Consider the following 22,521-nt stretch of genomic DNA (forward strand, 5'->3'; position numbering starts at 1 on the left):
GGTTTAATAGCTGTAATTTAGTTGTATAATAATTCATGGCTGCAGCTGTCTTTCACTCTGCTATTCATATATGACTCATTATCAATAATTATCCAGTAATTTCAGGAAGTAGAGGAAATCTCCTGAAAGTGAACGAATGGCAGGTAGTAGACAGATCGTTGCTGTATTACAGCTGTAATGATGACTATTACACAGCAATGGTGATGATAAACATTGCTTTGAAAAGGTGGCATTAGCAGAGGTGCTAAAGGTATAGACTGGTGATAGATGAATACATGGATGGATGGAAGAACATATCAATGGACAGAATGGAAAATGCTCAGTTCCAGAAAATGTCATTTTAATTTGTATTTTACTCATTTTAAGATTTATACTTATATTAAATTTACATAATTATAATCTTTTATTTATTTATACATACATACTAAAATATGCTGTTTGTTATGTGGTCTCTTTTACATGGGTGATATGGGATATCGCCATGTTACAACCAAAATTAAACATATTAGAGATGGGAAACTGCTTTATAAGAATAAAATGTGTAAATATGTTCATTTTATTTATTTATTTATGTTTTAATTCATTTTTATTATTTGATTGTTTTTTATTTTCATTTATTTATTTTTTTAAATTTTATTATTTTTTTATTTACTCATTCATTGACTATATCAGTGAGTTTTTTGCATTTTATTTACTTTTTATTTAATTTTGTTCATTTCAGTTTATTGCTGACTTTATTTCAATTTCATTCTCTAAACCTGCTGTCAGGGAATATTCTGAAACGTACAATGTACAAAAATGTACATTTAAACTCACTTTTCTAACAAAAAAATAAATTGAAACAAACTAATTATTATTGTTATTATTTACTAATATATTATTATTATTATTACTATTAAAAAGTTGTTGGGATGCTCCAAAAGCCCTAAGAACCTAAGGAGACTGATTTTGCAACTTTTAAGTATCACCAAGACTTCTAATGTATTTAAGAAATAAAAGACCTAATCATGGAGATGACCTTTGACAGTAAACGCAGAAATAACTGAATTCAAACCCTATACAGTATGCAATTATGTGTCAGGTGTAGAGAGTATAGCTGCTGCCTTCAGGAGAACTTCAGGTTTAAACTTGTTGGCTCCAGATGTGATAAGAAGGCTTGAAATTCAAGCTGAAAAATCTTTTTATGAAGAGTGCTGTGATTGAACTTCAACTGAAAAACATCAGTGTGTTGATGCAGGACAGACCATTTGACATGAGACGGTAAATTATAACAAGTGGTAAGTGTCAATTTGTTCTGAGCAGATACATAAAGTGATGTTTTCTGATGAATTTTTTTGTTTCACAAATGTGCTTTTGTACTATATGTTATTTCAGTAATAATTTGTGCATTTGCAGAGCACCTTCGGTTCAGCAAAAACACATTTTGGCTGTATAGGGTTGAGTTGAGCTGTTATTTGGTTCTTATATGGTTAAATTATAGGTTGCTAAATAAGTGTATTAGTGTCTAGGTTCTTAAAGCCTAGAAAAATAGGCATTAAACTCTTTGTGGTTCTGATTGTAACCTTTATTTTACACAAATTGAAGGTGTTGGCCAGAAGTTTAAAGGTTTAAAGAAAGATAAAGATATTTACTGGTAGCTAAAATGATACTTTAATGTACTGTAAATCAATTTCTCCAACACTAAGGATATGCTTATGTCTGAAATCATGATGCATTTGGAATAACAGTCCCTTGTTGTTCGTTTTCTCCTTTGCTTGTATTCTTTGAGAACCATTTTGTGTTAATGATGTTAATCTATAGCACCAACATGCTTACAAAATGTAAAAAAAAAAAAAAATGGATGCCTTATTTTATTGATGAGAGTAATTTTGCTTTACAATAGTTAACATGGAATGGACAAGCTAACCACAACCAAGATTGTCAAAGTAGAGGCGGGATCTGGAGGATCTGGAAAAGGTGAGAGTGGAAAAATTTTTTTTATCACTAATAGAATTAAAAGAGCTATATGTAGAATTCAGAAAAACTTGTTATTAGCGACACCGGTGGCCGTTAAGTGAAACTGCACCCAGCAACTTATTGGTCGTGCTCGCACTCGTGCGCACGTAACATACATAAGACTGAAAGTTATTCAAGGCCCCGATATACTCATGGCTAAGTTCTTTTTCATTCTTCGCTTAGAAGTAAAAAAAAGTTGGAAATACCTTAGATGCGATATACTGTTAATGAACATACTGGCGTCATCCACACTGCTTAGAGCGATGTTTAGATGAAAATGTAAATATGTTCTGCATGCTTTTTAACATGTTTGAGACTGTAGACTATATAGATCTGGCTTGGTGAGATTACAGTTTGAATGAATCCCTTTTCTTTGCATGACACATTGACATTAGTACAGAATGGCTCTTTCAGCATTGGCCTAATCATTGTATAAGCATTCATTTCATGTGTCATAGAACGAAGAGAGGCTCTCGGGAGCTTGCGTGTAAAAGTTACATCCTTTTGATTTCCCCTGCAAAAATCTTCACATAAATATCAGTCTACAGGCTTTCATAGAAAACCTAGGAAGTGGGAATGTCTTGTTTTTTTTAAGTTTCGTTATAAGCTGTTCACACATTGGCAATAAAAAGCGATTAATGCATGAAAATTACATATAACAAAGGAATTTGGCACAACCATAGTAAAACTGGATATATGATATATACAGGCTATAATTTAAATTCAATTGTCTCTGAACTTGAATGATCTCAAAAATTACAGAAATCCAGAAGCATACAGAAACTGTAACGACCACAAGACTGACATCTCTACCCCCAAGTATGTTTAAACTCCAGCTTGATATTACATTATATTAAAAACCATTTTATAACTATTCTCTAAATTGTAGAACAGTTCAAACTCCTGCCCTGCTGAATGTTATTTGGTGTCTCCCCACTAGAGGGACACAGCAGCTCTGTGAGCAACCAACAGGTACTGACCTCCACAGTGAACAGCTCCGGCTCTGGAGGAGCTTCAGGAGGAGCTGTTCTGCTGGAGAAGAAGATCATCTCCCAGACAAGTGCTGAAGGGGGCGCTTCCAGAAGTTATGTCATATCCTGTGAGTCCAGAAATCATCCAGCTTCAACCATCTATGCATGATGTACTGGAAATTGATTAAATTAACACTTATTTTAAGCAATATTTACTCCAAATTCATGAAAGAAACTTTAAAACAATTTTTTTTTTAATTCTTATTATTCATTTATTCACAAGCCTTCTTCTAGTATATTTTGGAATTGACATAAAGGTTCTGGTTATTAGCCACAAAAATCTCCTTCCCTGCTGAATGTTATTTGGTTTCTCTCTCACTCTCTCTCTCTCTCTCTACATATATAGTATTAGTATTTATTGCCCACTTATTTAAGTTGTTTTTTCTTCTCTCCAGCCTCCTCATCTGGAAGTTCAGCCAGTAGCAGTTCAGGAGCAGGATCTGTGATCGGTGGATTTGACGGAATATCTCGTGAAATCAGTGTAACCGGTCCAATTAGTAGCTCTATGGTTAAAAGCTCTAGTTCTGTGGTTAAAAGCTCTAGTGGTGTCTCTACCTCCATCACAACAGTTGGCAGTTCCTCAGCAACAGGTGGAGACCTTTCTTCAGGATTTGGGTCCGGCTCGTCCTCTGAGTTTGTGTCTGGTTCTTCAGGCGGTTCTGTTTCTGGAGGGAGTATGAACATCTCCAGAAGTGGAGGAGGTGGTTCTGGCTCCTCTGCAGTCATGTCTGCCGGAGGAGCTTCCAGCTCCATGACTGTCACCAAGTTCAGCTCCTCGTCCCCTAGTGGAACAAGGAAAGGTTTGAGTTACAGCACAGTCCCTACTGAGAGAAAGACCAGTCTGAACCCTTACACTGGAGGATATGAGGGTAAGTGAGAGATCATGACCTCTGACCTTTGTGGGATATATTGATTTCAGATTAGAGGAATCGCACAGAGTATGTTTAATTGTTGATATTAGTTTAAATATCATTATAGTCTTTAGAATTGATAAACAGTATGCACTTTATGTTATTTATATTTACTCAGAGAGCTCCAGTGGCAATTCCTCCCCTGAATACATAAAGAAAGAGTACGGTATGTCCATTTATATTTTGTTTTGGGACTGGTGTGAATTTTTAGAGGAAAAAAAAACATAATTTGTAACCTAGTATTTTTCTAAAATACTAGGCTATATGAAAGAAATTCATTATTAATCAGCACAGTTAACCAAACAAAGCTATCTAAAAGACCAACAGAATCACCTTACGAGTGCAGTTTCCTTACCTCTGAACTGTAGACGAACTTTTCTAATGAAACTGAACGTTTGGCGGGACATATCGAAGAGTTCTGTCGCTTTGAAAAAATAGCCAATAGGATTTAGTTACGTCACACCCGTGAACCAAGATTCTCTACCTGCTTGAATTATGTATTGAGTGGGAGGGACATGCTCATTCTTGGCTCATTTGATTGGTCAAAAATGTGTGTCGTCAAAGATCAGTCGTCAAATATGCAAATATATAGTAAAGTATTTATGTTTTGACAATGTTATATCCAAAACTGTTTGCAATGAAAGATGCTAGCGGTCTCTTGTTGATTTACGCTCGCGAAGGTGTATTTAGCGTCAGGTAAAAACAAAAACATCAACTTTTGTGGTGACAGAAACACAAGCAAAACAAATGTTGATACGTATTCTTGTATGTAAAATGTACTTTTAAGACCACGCTACTCTATCTCCGTTCCCCAAGCTTATACTGTTGGCGTCTGAGCAATCCTATTAAATAATAATAATAATAATTATTATTATTATTATTATTATTTCATCCGTGAAACTTGTGTTTCTCAGTATTCTGCTTCAGTGTTTTTTTTTTTCATTTGCAGTTTCGAAAAGCGTTGCCACCAGAGGGCGCACTCAGACACGAGGTATTTATGAAATAAGTAGTTTCGCAAACTTAAAAAATTGAACTTTAAAAAAAAAAAAAAAATTAAATAAAATTTCTCTTAATTTAAATCTCGTTTTTAAATCTTAATGTTATCGTTGTCTTTTTCAGAGAGTGAGATCAGAGCCAGATTGCAGAGTGCTTCACCCTCCACTAGATGTCAGTGTTGCTTATCAATAATGTTCTTTTACTAATCTGCTTCATTATGCAAATAATTTGAAATTTATATTTTCATTTGCTCCACATATGTAGGGTAACAATATATATTTTTTAAATCATATATTGATTGTATATGAAGATATCATTTTTCAATCAATAATTTGTGTTGCCTTTAGTTTCAGAAAATGAATTATAGTTTCATGTACTATTTAGGGACAGAGCTGGATGATGTAAAGAGATTATTGAAGGGAAGTCGCTCCGGGAGCATCAGTCCACCTCGTTCTCCCACCAGCACTCTGCCTATCCCGAAAAAAGCCAGCGTGGACACGCGCCACGAGAGCCAGTCGGGTAACACACACTCGCGCGCACAGATATGCCCGTGACTTTGATACACACAGCACACTTCAACACTAATATATGTATTTCAGGTTATGACGGCTCAGTCCTGGACGCTGGATTCAGTGGATATTACACCAACCCAAACAATCTCAGTTACACCACACTGCAACAACCATCATCACCCACAGGTTAAACAGAGAGAAACAATAGTGTCTGTGTACATGTGTTTCTCTTTGTTTATAGGATCAATTAAATTAAAAGATAAATGAAAAATAATAGGAGGAAGAAAGATAGAGATTGTCACTGATCATATGTTGTGTTTCAGGTGGCATGCAGAATAATCTGAGCCTCAGCTCATCTGGCCTTGGTAGTGCAGGTCATTACATTCACCAATTCATACACTTTCATTAACAAACACTAAATCTGTTTTGTTTCTGTTCTTCTCAGTGTATGGGATGCAGAATAACCTGTCAACATCTGGCGGTGCTCTCATGGCTAATGGAATGAGTGTTGGCCATGGTAAACTGAACCTTGTCTCTCTATATGCTAACTGTTATACACTGACGTAATGCATGCAACATAACTACAGTAAGAGATTTATTATGCCTGATTGTAGTTCCAGTGTATGGAGCACAGAAGAATGTTGGCAGCACTGGAATGGCCTCCAGTATTACTGGTAATAATGATTTTACTTCAGAATGTTCAGGATTAAATCAATACAGTATTACCAAATGAAAAGTCTTCCTTTTTATATCACATTTACAGCTGTTCCCAGCAGCCCTATCACCTCTGATGATGTTTTTGTGAAAGATGGCAAGTTTATTGCGATTGGGAAAGAAAATGTAGCAGCTAAGAAAGAGACTGAGAGACTGATCATGTCCAAAAACACTGGCAAACAGTTCGTCACATCCACCACCAGTGCTGGAGCAGGTAGACAGCTCAGACTAGATATTTCAATGCAGACTTTAAATTTATAGTTATTAATTATATTAAATCAGTCATTTAATTAGTAAAAAAAATGTAATTGTTTCAGTTGGATTGGGTAAAATGGTTAAATATACACTATCGTTCAAATGTTTTTGGAAAAGTTTTTGAAAGAAAGTAATACTTTTATTCAGCAAGGACACATTAAATTGATCAAAAGCGACAGTACAGACATTTTTAATTTTACAAGAGATTTTTTTTATTTCAAATAAATGCTGAACTTTCTATTCATCAAAGCCTTGAAAAAAGTATCACGGTTTCCACAAAAATATTAAGCAACAAAAACTGTTTTCAACATTGATAATTATAAGAAATGTTTCTGATAATTATAAGAAATGTTTCTTGAGCAGCAAATCAGCATATTAGAATGATTTCTGAAGGATCATGTGACACTGAAGACTACAGTAATGATGCTGAAAATACAGGAATAAATTACATTTTAAAATCTATTCAAATTGAAAACTTATTTTAATTTGTAATAATATTTCACAATATTACTGTTTTTGATAAAATAAATGCAGCCTTGGTGAGAATAAGAAAATTCTTTCAAAAACTTTTATGTCTTACAGACCACAAACCTTTGTATATTTTTTAAAATAAACATAAAATAAATTTATGATTGGAAAATTGCATGATTATTTTACATTTAAATTTTTTAATTATCTTTTTTTCTTTTTTTAGTAGAAATTTATTTGTGGAAATGTTTTTCTTATGTTACAGATACATTTTCAGAAGATTCACTCAAGAGGGAGAAAAAGATGATCTCGAGCACTATGGAAACCACCACTGGTACATTCAGATAAAGTCACTTACTGGATATTATTTCATTAATAACTGAATCCTCGCTTAAATTACATCCAATAAAACTTACTTTTATGTGCTTCCAGCTTCCAAAGCCTCAACAAAAGACAAGGCAACCTATGCAGGTAAGTGTATTATAGACATTTGAATTATTACAGAGAATATATTCTGTCAAACATGAGCTCCTTCAGCAATGATGAAGCAGACATTATAGATCTGGTTTTGCTCATAGACTCACATTCTAATGTCTCGACAGAGATCCGTAAAGATGAGTCTGACGGCACAGGACTGGGATTCTGTTCATGCTGCTCGTGGTGGAAGTGGCTTCTGGCATCGATTATTGGTCTTCTCCTTCTGCTGGGACTCCTCTGTGGTCTCATCGCTCTGGGTACATCATGTCTCAAGATGTCAAGACTAGTCTAGACCAACTGATGTAGCTTGTACTTGTACAATTTCCTCTATAATGAATGTTTCTCTCTGTATAGGTGAGGAGGTCAGGAAGCTGAAGGCTCGAGTGGACGCTATTGATGGTGGAGAAAGCGCAGCCTCTGCTCGAACCAGTCGTTTATCCTCCTCCTCGGTGGTCAACATTGTGGATCCACTGGAATCTTCATACGGCGAGCGCATCTCTGGTGTCCGTGCCGATAACACTATAAACCTGGGTTCAGCACCCACTGCACAAGACCCTGTGGTCCTGCAGAGGACCATCCAACAGATCCTCAGATCTGAACTGCAGTCGGACACCGTTAGAGGTGTTTACCATATATTCACTCTGAACATATGCAAGAGTCATACATTCAGTCAGTTAACATTTATTCATTGGCTTGCTTTTCATTTTTTAATGATTTCATTATAGCTTCACTGGCAACTTCACTTAGGGGTGAGAGAGGAGAACCTGGGCCTAAAGGTAATATTTACAGATTAATACATAGATAATATACAGTGAAAAGTGTGAATGCAGATTTACTAATACATACATTTGATGTACATTTAAATCTAGGAGACCAAGGACCTCCTGGAGTTAAAGGTATTCAAAAAAAAAAAAAATAATTCACACCAAACTATCATTGTGACTTTCTGCAGTACAATTTCACAAATGGATAAGCATAACATCACAATAATATCATAAATGTATTAAAGTTATATCACATATACTGTATATCACAATAATGTAACACAATATCACAACAGTATCACATATCATACTTACAGTATATCACAAATATATCACAATAATGTCACATTATCACACATATATCACAATAATGTCACACATTATCATAACAGTATCACATAAGATCTCAAATATATCTCAACAGTATCACAATAGTATCACATATCACAAATATAACTCAATATTATCACAACATCAATTAATATCACAAATATAAATAACACAATATTATCACAACAGTATCACAATATCACAAATATATCACAATTATGTCACAACATCACATATCACAATAATGTCACACATAACAGGATCACATATCACAAATGTATCACAATTATATCACATCACAATAATTTCACACATTATCACAACGCTATCACATCACAAATATAACAATATTATCATAACAATATCACAAATATAACAATATTATTACAACAGTATCACAATAATGCCACACATTATCACAACAGTGTCACATAATATCACAAATGTATCACAATAATGTCACAAATATATCACAGTAAAATCACTTAATATTTTGAAAATATCACAATAATATCAAATCATTTTACAGGTGACGCAGGATTTCCTGGAATTCCAGGTAATTACATTTTATAATTTTTTTTAATATCACAAACATCACAATCCGCTGCACTTTCACATTTAGTAAAATAGAGAAACAAAATGTCTCTGTTAAAGTATACAACTATTACATTAGACACACTTTAGGAAACAAGATTGCTGAAAAAAACACAAAAACTAAGAAACTGACTGGCTGATCATGGATCAGTATCTCACTTTTTACACATATTAAATAAATGAATAATGAAATATTCATTTGGTATGTACTTACCAGAAGAGCCTAAATGAATAAACTGAATTAATGAATGGCATCTTTTCAGGTCCTCCTGGTCTCATTGGTCACCCTGGACAGGAAGGTCCTCGAGGACCCAAAGGAAGTTCAGGTATGATGCAGAGACACTAAACCAGTAGTAACATCTGTTAGTCAATGGTTGCCATTACAGCTGAAGACTGATTTTGTGATGCTCACGTGTGACAAAGGTGATCCAGACCTAAAATAAGACCTCTTCGTACTATTCATAGGTGAATCAGGAACTGATGGCTTACCTGGGCCGAGGGGGCGGGAGGGGCCAGCGGGTCCAAGAGGAGAACCAGGACCTCCAGGAATTGGAGAGAAAGGAGAGAAAGGTGATACCACTGCCAATATTGCTACTGTTGTATTATAAACATTTATACACACTCTTTACAACAAGCTGATAATGATTGTTAATTGTTTTGCCTTTGCTCCTCAGGCTCATCTGGCGATGTTGGTGCACCTGGGCTAGCAGGACCACCAGGCCCCATGGGACCAAAAGGTAAGACCATATGAACAAGAGAGAAATTAGCAGAGAGATTTCAGTACAGCATGTACAAATGATTCTGGTTCAGCAGGCATTTCATATTCATACTGACTTTGCTAGTAAAGATGGACCTACATTTTTAGGGGAAAAAACTTGTTTTGTCACTGCAGGTGATGCAGGTGCACAAGGCGTACCAGGGCTTACAGGAGCTCCTGGACCCCAAGGCTTCCGTGGAGATTCTGGTGATCCTGGACCCAAGGGTAAATCTACCTTTTCTTAACATTTTCCCATTCAAGAATTTCATGTAAACAATTTGTTTTCATCATCTTTTATATTTTTAGGTGATAAAGGACCTGCTGGGCCACCTGGGGTCAAAGGTTGGTAGAAGGCAGAGATACATATTGCGAATAATAAAGCAGTTTTTAATATACTTTTTTATGCTGATAATTATGTTAAAATGTTTTTTTTTTTTTTTTTTTTAAATTAGGTGATCAAGGAGAGAGAGGGCCACGGGGTGCCACTGGTGAGTAATCATATACATGTATATATATATATATATATATATATATATATATATAGTGTGTATGTGTGTGTGTGTGTTATAAACATCTCAAAATATGATAATATTTTTTGACAGGTGAGCCAGGTCTGGTCGGACCAGCAGGGCCTCCTGGTGAGAAAGGTCTTAAAGGATCCGCAGGTGGGTCACAGAAAGAGACACTTGAGGAAAAGAAAACCTGTATCACATGCAAAATCTATGCAAATACAAACACTATTGCCAAAAAAAAAATTGGGGTCAGTATTTTTTTTTTTTTTTTTTAAAGAAATAAATACTTTTATTGGTAACACTTTAGTTTAGTCCAATTCTCAGTATTAACTAGTTGCTTATCAGCATACATATTACTATGATATTGGCTGTTCATTTGGTAATAGTTAATAGTGAGAATTGGACCCTAAACTAAACTGTGACCCTTTTATTCAGTAAGGATGCATTATATTGATCAAACGTGACAGTAAAGACATTTATAATGTTACAAAAGATTTCTATTTCAAATAAATGTTGTTTTTTTAAACTTTCTATTTATCGAAGATTCCTGAAAAAAGCAGCGCAACTGTTTGATAATAATGTTTTTGAAATCAAATCATCATATTAGAATGATTTCTGAAGGATCATGTGACACTGAAGACTGAAGTATCGATGCTGATTTCAGCTTTGATCACAGGAATAATGTACATTTTTAAAATATATTCAAATAGAAAAAAAGTCATTTTAAATTGTAATAATATTGCACTATTTTATATTTCTTTATTTACTGTATTTTTGATCAAAGCCTTGGTATTAAAGAGACTTACTGACCCCAAACTTTTTGATGTTATGTATAAGAAACTTTCACACATCTGGATTTAAAAGGACTGTATGTGCTGTATAATATAATGTCATATATAATATTTTATATCATATCATATTTCATTTTCCACAGGTGCTCCTGGGCCAGATGGTGTTAAAGGAATTCGAGGTAATTTGCCTAACTTGCCTTGGGAAAACATTAGTCTGTGTCTCTCTTATCAAGCATGTATTTTGTAAATTTCTCTTTCTTTTAATTCAAGGGGATCAAGGTCCGATTGGGTTGCCTGGAGCTCGGGGACCATCAGGGCCTCCTGGAGATGCAGGAATACCAGGTATAAATGAAAAGAAATTTCCCGCCACCGCTGAATAAAAAGATAATGCTTTTCATAATTTTTAAACACACTTGTCAATAATGCAAGTGTGTTTAAAATGCGTTTTCTGTTTCCCTGTACAGGTACACCAGGACTCCAAGGACCACCAGGTTTGATTTCACGTGTTCTTCGCTGAAAATATTAAACACAACACATCTATTAGTATTTCTGTAAAAACCGTCAACAGTAACAAGTTTGCAGACACAAAACAGACACATCTGCATCTTAATGATATATATTTATTTTGTTTTTACCTTATTTAACTAAAGGTTTGCCAGGTACCTCAGGCCAGCCAGGGCCCAAAGGTATTATTTCTTGAGATGTTTTTAATTCATTTCTAAAGGCCCATTCATACCAAGGATGATAACTATAATGATAAAGATATAGCTCTAAAAATCATTCTAAATATGAAAGAGTAGCAGTTAGCAGTAGAGTCTACACCACAACTATAACGGCACACAGAAATTATATAGCTGGAATCACTTTCAGAGCGATTTTTTTTCCAGCTGATGAACGATAAAAACATTGACAGCCAATCAGAATCCATCCTGCTTTAAAGAGCTCGAGCATTTAAAGCGGCAGACGACAAAACTGCAGCACATGCTTATAATAAACAGAACGATAGTTATCGTTATAGTTATCTTGGTGTGAACGGGCCTTAATATCATAATTTAGTCACGTTGTGTATTTTATATATACATCATTCTACTTTTTATTTTTTATATATATAGAGAGAGAGAAATATTCTTACCACATCATACATGTTGTTCTCTCTTTAGGTGAGCCTGGTGAGCCCGGAAGAGTCATTTCTGCAGGTGAGGGAACACAAATGATTATTAGTTAATGGTGCTTAGTTAGCTTCTGCTCTATTAATCTGGCTCATTTGATGTTGACATTATTCATCATCATCATCTGGTCACTCCTCACAGGCGCCAATACTAACACTGTGGGTATACCTGGACCACCTGGACCTCCTGGAACTCCAGGTCCTGCTGGACCACCTGGACTGTCAGGTATCATGAATTCATCACGGATTTTCTCAATTGCATTTAATATTGAAAATGAAAGAATCAGTTAAACAGTGGCATGTTTGTGCTAGTATTAAGTTCTTGTTTTTTTGTTGTTTTTTTTACCTAAGGTCCTATTGGTCCTGCTGGTCTTCCTGGTCCACCTGGTAAGAAAACTTTTTTCTATAAAACAAAAATATTGAAATCAGAGAATTTTAGTTCACTGACATTTGAATCTCTACAGGTTCAAAGGGAGATAAAGGAGACAAAGGAGATGATGGGAAGCCTGGAGTCTCTGAGAGTGCAGGGAGTAAGTGTGCTCACTTTTAAAATGTACATTGTAAGAGTTTTTATATCATTCATTTGCTCTTAATCTAAATTGAACAGAGGGAGCTGCAGCTGAACCTGGTCCTCCTGGCCCACCTGGTCCACCGGGACCACCCGGACCGCCTGGTGACAGTGGGCCAACCAGGTACTTAGTCCCTAATTCAGTTTTGTTACATTTCTGTTATGCTACTGTATTAATGTTTAATTTTGTTTTTCCACAGGTGTTGGTCAACCTGGTCCTCCTGGTCCTCCTGGTGAAAAGGGTGAACCAGGAAGCTTTGTACCCACTTCAGGTATGCTTTAGAGTTCATTTACACTTGGTTCTTTGAGACACTGGGTCTCATTCACTAACCACGCATTTGTTCAGTTCAGTTTGTTTATCCCCTGAGTGAAAGTAAGGTTGCAGCGAGCTCACACAGACATAATAAGAAACACAATCGGCATACAAAACACAATATAATACATAATTCCATAATCTAATTTAATACATAAGATTTGTGATTGAAATCTGTGCACAAACATTTTTATGAACAAAACAGGATTTATCAACAACTTCCAAACTAAAATTTATTCTTCATGGAACAACTAAACAACTGATTCAACGCACACGAAAATCACATATTCTGGGTGGTCTTGTAACTGTGTCATCTTTGTAAAAATGATTGATTGATTTGTGTGTAAAAGTTCTCCTGTGCATATAAATACAAATAATCCACACAATTATTAAAATTATTTGTGAATGAGACCTATTAAATAATGGTTTTGAAATGATCTGATTGTGGTTTTTGTGGTCAATCAGAAACCTTCTTTGCTGGACCGCCTGGGCCTCCTGGACCCATTGGACCAAAGGGATCACAGGGTAGATCTAATATACATTATATACAATAGATACAATCCACAACATTTGGGTTTTCCATGGGACCCTATGAATTTTAATGTGTGTCTTCTGTTTAGGTGAGATTGGCCCTCAAGGATTCCCTGGTAAGTTTGACGCATTCCATCACACATTTATAAATATGACATTCTGAAGTTTTTGGATTATATACATATTTACTTCTGTTTCATCTTTTTCTTCTAAAGGCCAACCTGGATTACCTGGAGAACCTGGAATCGGTTAGTGATTCAGATTTGTATGATACAGAATATACAAGTTTCTTCATTGTGCACAGTTCACATTATTTTACTTGAATCCAGGTATTCCAGGACAGCCAGGTGGTCCAGGACCACGTGGAGAACAAGGACCTGAGGGTCCACAAGGACCACAGGGACATCAAGGACCAATGGGTCCCATGGGGCCAGAAGGTCCAAAAGGTACAATGGAACAAAATATATCTATGTTAGGGCTCTTTAAACAGTTTTTACATATATCCATGTTAAAAAGAAATATATATATATATATATATATATATGTAGAAAAAACAACAACATTAAAACCAGTAAAACCATTACAATGGAAGTAAATATGTTTAGTTTTTATACATCTGTGCACCAACATTTTTTATTATCATTTAAATATAGGTGATGCTGGAGTCCCAGGGGCCCCTGGCATTCCAGGTTATTCCTACGGTAGGCAAATGGGTGTATTGCTCCAATATCTGCTCTGACATGAAACCTTTCAAACCAGATACGTTAGTGAAAGAAAGAGAGTTTCATGTGATTGTTTTTATAAGGTGGAGGATCCAGAAGCGCTCCAGGACCACCAGGTCCACCTGGACCCCCAGGGCCTCCTGGAGCACCTGGTTCCCCGAGTGGTGGCTCACCAGATGTTGTTCAACAGATTTCAGACTACCTCAGAAGTATGTTTAAAAGGACATGAAGAACTTTTATGCAACCTTGCAACTCCCTTAAAACCACCCAGAAGACCTTAAGGGATAGTTCACCCAAAAACTGTCATCATTTAGAAAGAAAGTTACACAGGTTTGGAAGGACATGAGGGTTCATGTTGTTACAAACCTGTATGACTTTTTCTTCTGTGGAACCCAGAAGATATTTTGAAGAATGTTGGTTACCAAACAGTTTTGGTTCCTATTTACTTCCATTACATTTTTTTATCCATACAATAGATCTTAGCAGGTTAGACGCCATATTGTATTTAACGCAGATGAAAACGAGTCTGTGAGGGAATGGCTTGCTCTATGTAGTGGTCCTAGATCACAATTTTCACAACTCGCAATATTCAAACTGTTTTGTGGAATTTTTGGAAAGGCGTTTCATAAGCTGAACAATCTGTATGTTGTTAAACAACAGTACAATCCATTGAACGCTCTGTACTTGTATCCCTCACAGCCTCGTTTTCATCCCTGTCAAAAATTAAAGTGTTAGTTCACCCAAAAATAAAATTTCTCTCATTAATTACTCACCTTCATGTCGTTCCAAACCCGTAAGGCCTTCGTTCATCTTCTGAACACAAATTAAGATATTTTTGATGAAATCCAAGGTTTTTTTATCCCCCATAGAAAGCAATGTAATTACCGTCATTCAAGGTCCAGAAAGGTATTAAAGACATTGTTAAAACAGTCGACGTGTCAACAGTGGTTCAACCTTAATGTAATAAAGTGACGAGAATACTTTTTTTGCGCAAAAACAAAACAAAAATAATGACTTTATTCAACAATTTCTTCTCTAACCTGTCAATTCTACGCAGTTGATGCAGTGAACGCAGTGAATAAAGACATTTTTTTTGTTTTGTTTTTGTGCACAAAACCTACAGTTGAACCACTGTAGTCACGTTGACTATTTTAACAATGTCTTTACTACTTTTCTGGACCGTAATTACGTGTTTTCTATGGGGAATAAAAAAAAAAACATCAAAATTTGTGTTCGGAAGATGAATGAAGAACGACATGAGAGTGAGTACCTAATGACAGAAATTTCATTTTTGGGTGAACTTGTGACACTGTCACATAAAGGCTGTCACATAACCGATCAGCCAGATCGGTTGAGTTACGTACTAACCCTTTAAATATGTCGCTACCCCGACTAATGTCTATGGAAGTCAATGGGAACTGAAACTGTTTGGTTACCAACATTCTTCAAAATATCTTCTTTTGTGTAAGAAAGAAAGTGATACAGGTTTGGAATGACATGAGGGTGAGTAAATGATGACTGAATTTTCATTTTTGGGTCTTTAACTACTGCATAGCAGCTGCTGACGTGCTAGCATTGTGGTGGAAAAGCATCTTTAGAAGTCCCAGTTCTGATTAATGCCACTACAAATTACATCGTTAACTAGTTATAGAGATAAATGGGCAAATAAGCTCAATGACAGTAACATTTAATGCGTCTTTTGTAGGTGAACCCATCAGAGAATACCTGGCTGGACCTCCAGGCCCACCTGGACCACCCGGACCTCCTGGATCAGCCTCCGAGGATGCACTGACTAACCGTGTCCTAGATTACCTCCAAAGTGAGTGTAAAATGTTCAACGACTGTCTTTTACGGGCTTTATTTTTTTGTTGGTAACACTTTATTTTGATGTAACTAAATGCAACTACATGTCAACTCTCATTAGAGTATTTGTAGACTGTCTGCTTAATACCTGCTAACACTTTATTTTGATGCTCCCCAATAGGCATTCTACTGACAAGAAGCGACTTTGCAACTACATGTTAACTTATTCTACTTACCCAAAACTTTAACACCTATCCTAACAGTCTACTAATACTCTAATGACTTGTAGTTGACATGAAGTTGCAAAGTTACTTATTGTTAGTAGAATGTCTGAAATGGACCATCAAAATAAAGTGTAACCTTTTTGTTTTCTACAGGTCTAAAGTTTACTTTTTGCTTTCAATAAACATGTAACTCAAAACTAATGTACTTTATGACACATTTTGATGGATCCACACATTCTTTGGTGTATTCATAGGAGATGAGGTGAGACAGTACCTGATTGGTCCTCCAGGGCCCCCAGGACCCCCAGGTGTGCCAGGTGGTTATGGCTTTAACACTCAGGAAGTTGCTGGACGAGTGCTGAGCCTGATGAATGGTATGAAAGATGTGCTGGACTTGTCATATGGCGTACATATAAAAACAGTTCAGATTTAAGCTTTGGATTGTTTGGAGTTCAAGACTGTAACAATTTCAGGATGTGGGTGACCAAACGTAATAGTTTAAGAATTGGGCATTGAAAATATCTGTCAACTACTAATCTGAAAAGTTGTTGACAATAACTGCACACAAATATTATCATGGTTAATTTTATATAGGTGCTGCTAGTACTAAAAAGGTTTGATGATCCCATTTGCATAAACTTTTTTGTTTTCAGATGCTGGTTTCAGAGGTCTGCCAGGACCCCCGGGTCCCCCAGGACCTCAAGGACCACCAGGAAGCGCTGGAGGAATAGTGTCTTATGCAGTGAATGAAAACCAACAGCAAATCCGTGCAGAGCCTCAGGAGTACATCAAGAGTAAGAAGAGTGTTTTATTAACTGCATTTCATCTTTTATCAGTTTAATGGCAGTTTGTTTACTTCTGCAGGTCACCCAAGCCCTGGCGAGAATTTGGATTACCCAGCCATCGCTAAACAGGTTGCAGAGTACATTATATGTAAGTTACGCTACGTGACAACCTAAAATGCACTTACACACATACATACGCATATCAAAAATCTTCTTCTCTGCATTTCTTCTCTTCTCTTCTATTCTCTAGCTTGCTTCCTAATAGTAGTCTAATAAATTTTGAATTGTATATAATGAATATTGTTGGCTCTTTGACAAGTTGCTTTCGTTTGTTTTTTGTAATTCGCTTTGGATAAAAGTGTCTGCTAAATGCATAAAGGTAAATGTAAACAAGATATGGCTAGTACCTATATAGATTTAGGAATTATTGAGTCTTATGAGGTTGCATTTTTTCCACAGCTAATGGCCTGTTACGGGACAAAGGTGTTTTGATAGAATCAGCAGGACCACCAGGATTACCCGGACATCCAGGACGACCTGGACCAATTGGTTTACCAGGGCTTCCAGGACAAGATGGTAGGCCAGGGTTTCCAGGACCACCTGGACCTCCAGGAATCATTCTAGAACCCAACAACATGACTGAGATCATGGACTATATCAGAGGCAAGAAGGAACTTGCTCAAAAGAAAAGTTCTTATGCATTTATTATGCATGATTTTAATTACTAATGGCTGTTTCTACAGAACACCATATGATCGGACCACCAGGGCAGAAAGGGGATCTGGGACCCAGAGGTGAGAATAAATTAAAAGATATTATAATTATTTTCTGTGGTAATAGAGAGCATTAACAGAGCTGCCGTCAACAGACTATCAATCGTATTATCATAATTGATACACAAATTTCTATGGCATCTAAAATATCAACATGATCAAAAATTTGCAGAATAACCTGTTGTACATAATCTATAAAATGCCTTCTGTCAAATGATTGATAGTTCATACTTTTTTGGCAACTAAAAGGTCTTTTAGTGTAATTATAAAAACGTTCACCTTCAGGTCGAGGTTCATGTGTCTTTTTGCTGTGAATTTTTATAAAGTAAACATAAGAACAGCTTTTTCATGAAGAACACTTACTGACTGAAGCAACTTAGGTTTGCTTGACTATCCATACATCATTTTTAGAAAAATCAAGTGAGTATCAAATATGATACATCATTATCAATATTGTCATTGTATTGCATTGCATTTTATGTTTAGGCCCCCACAATAAAACCCACAGAGCTTTGATCATTTAAATATCATTTTAAGACATTAATGGGAGATATAAAGTTACAACTCATATTTATCTGGGTAGTCTGCTATACTGTTATAAATTTACACTACAAGCTATCAGAATTTCATTTTTCTTTTAGGCCAAATAAATATCAGTAAATGCATCAAATTGCATTTTTTGCTCAGTTTGGGCCTCAAAAAAAAATTCAGGTGTTTTTTTCCTCCACAAGCTTGAGCTCCATTCTCACTATATACTATATGAGCCATAAAGGCCTGATGTACAGTATCAAATGTGATGCTCAACAAAACACATGTATTTTAGATACTTGTTTGATTGTCAAAAAGGTTAAATTAACTGATCCACTTATTATTTTATTTTTTTACTATTATTTAATACAGTATGTCAGGCTTTATAGGGTTAATCCAGAGTATTCCTTTAAACTGTCTGTTTGCATTGACAAGTGTTCATATCTCATATATCTTGTTTCATGTTTCAACTTGTAATTTTACTCTTGTACACAGGTGACCCTGGTTTTCCTGGTCCACCTGGCCACATAGGTGCCAGAGGTTTTCCTGGTAACCCTGGCCTCCCGGGCTACCAAGGAGCGAAAGGACAGAAAGGAGAGAAGGGTATGAGCCAGGTTACAAAATAAGTAATTGATCATAACGTATATTTCTTCATGATAATGTCATGACAAACCCTTTTTCCCCATAGGGGAGGCTTCATATGTCACTCGGAGGAGGAGGAGGAGCACAAGAATTTAGACAGACAGCAGTGTGTTTGCCTTTAGAAGCTAATGCTTTAAAATGACATGTACATATTTTAATTTAGTCTTTTCTATTTTTTTTTTTGTCAATGATTTGTTACCAAAATATAAATATATTCACACTCAATTAACAAGCATTACAGACTAAATTCAAATGTACTACTACAGTTTTTAAAGAAAAACAAAAAATGTGAGTGCATGACTGCAAAATGGGATTTAATGTAATCTGGGGATATTGATGTTTAAAATTAGCTTCTTTTTTGTCATTTGATGTGCTAAAAATGCTTTTATTATTACAGACTTTCAATAGCATCAGAAGTGGCTTGACTTTTAAACTGAGAAATAAAGACTGATTTTTTTTCTAAGCTGAGACTTCTGAAGATCTCATATCAAAGCAAGTCATTTCACTCGGCGGCCATCTTTGAAACTTCAAATTCTCCAAAGCTGTTCACCAAGCTTACTATTAAATTTCATATTTGAAATCACCAAGGAAATCTGACAACTGTCTCATAAATTTAGTTTCTAAACTCCAATCAAAAACTCCATTCATTTTGTCCAAAGGAAAATTGATTTTGAACGGTAACTTATAAACCTTTAAAGACAGACCTACTGTGAACTACGAGATTGTTAATCAGTGGTATTTTTTCTGCTGAAGCCGTCAGCCCACATTATTTCATCTTATTTTTAAAATAATCATGTTTAACAGTGGAATTCCTGGTGAAAAACTACATTACCCATGATGCTGTACAATCACACCAATCAGAGTTGAAAAAAGCAACTTGCAGCCAAAATAGCTCTTTAGCACCGCCCACTCCCATTAAGCACTGTGAATGACATCAGAGTCAATCTCCCTATGCTCTCAAAATACTGAAATGTTTGTATATACACGCATATTTTCCAATAAACTTAAATTATATTTTTTTATACATATAATTACATAAATTAATTACATAAATGAGTAGCTTTATATTTCTCCATAGTTGCTGTTGCTTCATGGGATTGTAGTTCTTTCCCTCACTAAAGCCGTTAAGTACACAATCTTGTACCTTTGAATTTTTGTCAGATTTTCAAAAACTGTTTTGCTTCAAATCAGTTTGTAATGTTATGATTCACCTCGTAGCTGATTGGCTTGGTTCATGGCTTAGAACTCTTTAACAAAGACTATTTTAAAATCCCTATGGGAAAAATAAATGAAAAAAATAATTCCGGAATCAGCGCCACTGAAAAAGAGGGCAGCCACTGTTGCGATCTATTGCCGATTGGCTCTTTTATTTAGAAGGCGGGACTATTCCACCATATTGTGCGTTGCACTATCTCCCATTCACAGTAATATGAGAGCACATGTATATAAAGTCTTTGCCTCATATTCATAAACAGAGAGACACTTAAATACAGAGACCCACACAACTGAACTATTCACCACAAATGTTTTAATTACAGCAGCTTCCTATAATCACAAAGATTTGATCTTTGACACAAACACAGTACATCTTACAACTGTTATGCGGTTCATTTTACCTCATGAGAAAATGCATACAAAAAAAAAAAATCAAGACAAAGTACTGATTATGCGACTACCTGCAGGACTTCCTGTATCAGAAGGTGCACAGCACTCTCTTTACAGTAAAACCTGCTGCAAAACATCAACAATGCTCTCAGGTTTTATCAATGACAACAACTTCATGTTTTCAGTCTTTATTCACAGATTTTAAATGTCTGTTTGTGCAGTTTTTACGGACTACGCCACACATGTAAATGCAGTAAACACATTAAGAAGTGTATGTTGAAAGTTGAGTCAACTTAGATGAAGAAAAAAAAACTTTTACTAAAACAAATGCTAAAATATACAAGAATAAAACACCGGTTTGATTAAATTAAATCGGTTTACTGGACACTCTATACAGTCTTACAGTCGAAAAGGACACAAATGTTAGTGTAGAGATGTCTGGGTGAATCTCCAGTTATCAGAGAAACAAACTCATGTAATCGAAAAATCAATTGGCATTTTTTGGAGAATAAACAGTATGGAAAACATGAAAAGATTGAGCTCTTTTGCTTTAAAGTTCATAGATAAATTGTAACTTTGAGATGATTAATTGTGCTACATGTTCACATTGCATAGCACAGCAAGCGCAAATGCACTTCTTACCACAGTGATGTCAGAATATTTGCATACAGTGTGGTTGATATGCTAAAATGCTTCAAAGAAATGAATATGGCTGCTACCTAAAGTATAAATCTATTTTATGATAGTAATCAAAGCTCACAAAAAGTGATGCGAGATAACAGAAATTCAAATATATTTATATCCTGCAATTCATATAGGAAATAACCAAGACATCATTAATTAACATTAAATATTATGTCATTACAATATTATTTATTTCTCTAAATAATGTGCCATTAAACTTAATTAGTACAAATTTTTGCTTGGCAGAATCAATGGCTTTATTCTGACTGATTTTGATATTTACATAATTTGATTGGTTCTCATAACCACTGACATCAACCATCGACTCTTTTATTCATGCAAATTAGCCTGAAGTTGAACAGTCATTCCATGTTCACAAATATAGTCCTAAAAATACCACAGTGAACCATAGGGCTGGGTAAAAAATATCAATTTCTCGATTTTAATCGATTCTCATTTTTACGAACCGATATCGATTCTTTAATCCTAAGAATCGATTAGTCTAGTCTGTTTTCAGTTGACGAATGAATAGAACGTTGTAGCGCTCCTCCCATCCAATAAATGGCAATAAGCTTTGTGCTTTGCTACTTTTGATATGAAACAAAGTCTCAGATTTCAAATTCTGTCTATTTTATTACGAAATTCAAAAAATAACCGTTTTGGCGCTGTTTGATGTGGCGTGACAGATGGCTGTAGCCTCAGATCAAGAGAGGCGGCAACGCGAAGCGCGCGTGAACTGATCATCTCCTCCGCTTTAATACCAGTTACAGCGCGAAATAAACATTAATGAATACCCAAAGGTATGTTCAAAGATACAGTACAACTTACCGAAATCCGTATCCTGTCTCATGGAATAGTTCAATCAGTGTTTCAAACGCGAAAGACGTCAATAAAACAGCTTGTAAACAATGTCACGTAACGTCACATTTACCTCAGAAACCATATTCAGTGACCATAAACTCATTAGTCAGCTATAAAAATGAACTCTAGAGAACAGCATTTTGCTAAATATGCCCCATATTACACATTCGTTATAATTTATAATGTTCTTCAATATTTAATGCAAGT

General features: G+C 35.5%; 2 protein-coding genes across 2 annotated transcripts in view; one reads left to right on the top strand and one right to left on the bottom strand.

The window, feature by feature from the left end:
• Positions 1-1,157: 1,157 nt before the first annotated feature.
• Positions 1,158-20,059, top strand: col17a1a (collagen, type XVII, alpha 1a). The gene is made up of 52 exons (XM_051906831.1): positions 1,158-1,277; positions 1,883-1,956; positions 2,758-2,814; positions 2,936-3,094; positions 3,422-3,895; positions 4,056-4,103; positions 4,887-4,928; positions 5,057-5,104; positions 5,318-5,452; positions 5,533-5,631; positions 5,769-5,810; positions 5,891-5,962; positions 6,060-6,119; positions 6,209-6,373; positions 7,148-7,216; positions 7,315-7,353; positions 7,485-7,616; positions 7,714-7,980; positions 8,085-8,135; positions 8,229-8,255; positions 8,983-9,009; positions 9,311-9,373; positions 9,513-9,617; positions 9,722-9,784; positions 9,940-10,029; positions 10,111-10,146; positions 10,257-10,292; positions 10,407-10,469; positions 11,251-11,286; positions 11,378-11,449; positions 11,572-11,598; positions 11,758-11,793; positions 12,268-12,303; positions 12,418-12,501; positions 12,627-12,662; positions 12,740-12,811; positions 12,895-12,958; positions 13,036-13,115; positions 13,622-13,681; positions 13,777-13,803; positions 13,903-13,935; positions 14,017-14,133; positions 14,341-14,388; positions 14,493-14,618; positions 16,115-16,228; positions 16,691-16,810; positions 17,090-17,230; positions 17,301-17,369; positions 17,681-17,884; positions 17,965-18,015; positions 19,018-19,125; positions 19,211-20,059. Exons 2-52 carry the CDS (start codon positions 1,893-1,895, stop codon positions 19,258-19,260), a joined length of 4,344 nt encoding a protein of 1,447 aa, XP_051762791.1. The 5' UTR covers positions 1,158-1,277; positions 1,883-1,892; the 3' UTR covers positions 19,261-20,059.
• Positions 20,060-20,675: 616 nt separating this feature from the next.
• slkb (STE20-like kinase b) overlaps positions 20,676-22,521 on the bottom strand; it is a 56,463-nt gene continuing 54,617 nt past the window's right edge. The window contains exon 19 of the transcript XR_007931738.1: positions 20,676-20,840. The gene's annotated coding sequence lies outside the window, so the exon portion shown is untranslated. The remainder of the gene's footprint in view (positions 20,841-22,521) is intronic.

Source organism: Ctenopharyngodon idella, chromosome 1 (assembly GCF_019924925.1).
Source record: "Ctenopharyngodon idella isolate HZGC_01 chromosome 1, HZGC01, whole genome shotgun sequence".
NCBI lineage: Eukaryota > Metazoa > Chordata > Actinopteri > Cypriniformes > Xenocyprididae > Ctenopharyngodon > Ctenopharyngodon idella.

Excerpts from the sequence above, each read along its gene's own strand:
- col17a1a (XM_051906831.1), top strand. The coding sequence starts at position 1,893 with ATGGACAAGCTAACCACAACCAAGATTGTCAAAGTAGAGGCGGGATCT. Across the intron at positions 8,136-8,228 it reads AGGAGAACCTGGGCCTAAAG|GAGACCAAGGACCTCCTGGA; the intron begins GTAATATTTACA and ends ATTTAAATCTAG. Across the intron at positions 19,126-19,210 it reads AGGACAGAAAGGAGAGAAGG|GGGAGGCTTCATATGTCACT; the intron begins GTATGAGCCAGG and ends TTTTCCCCATAG.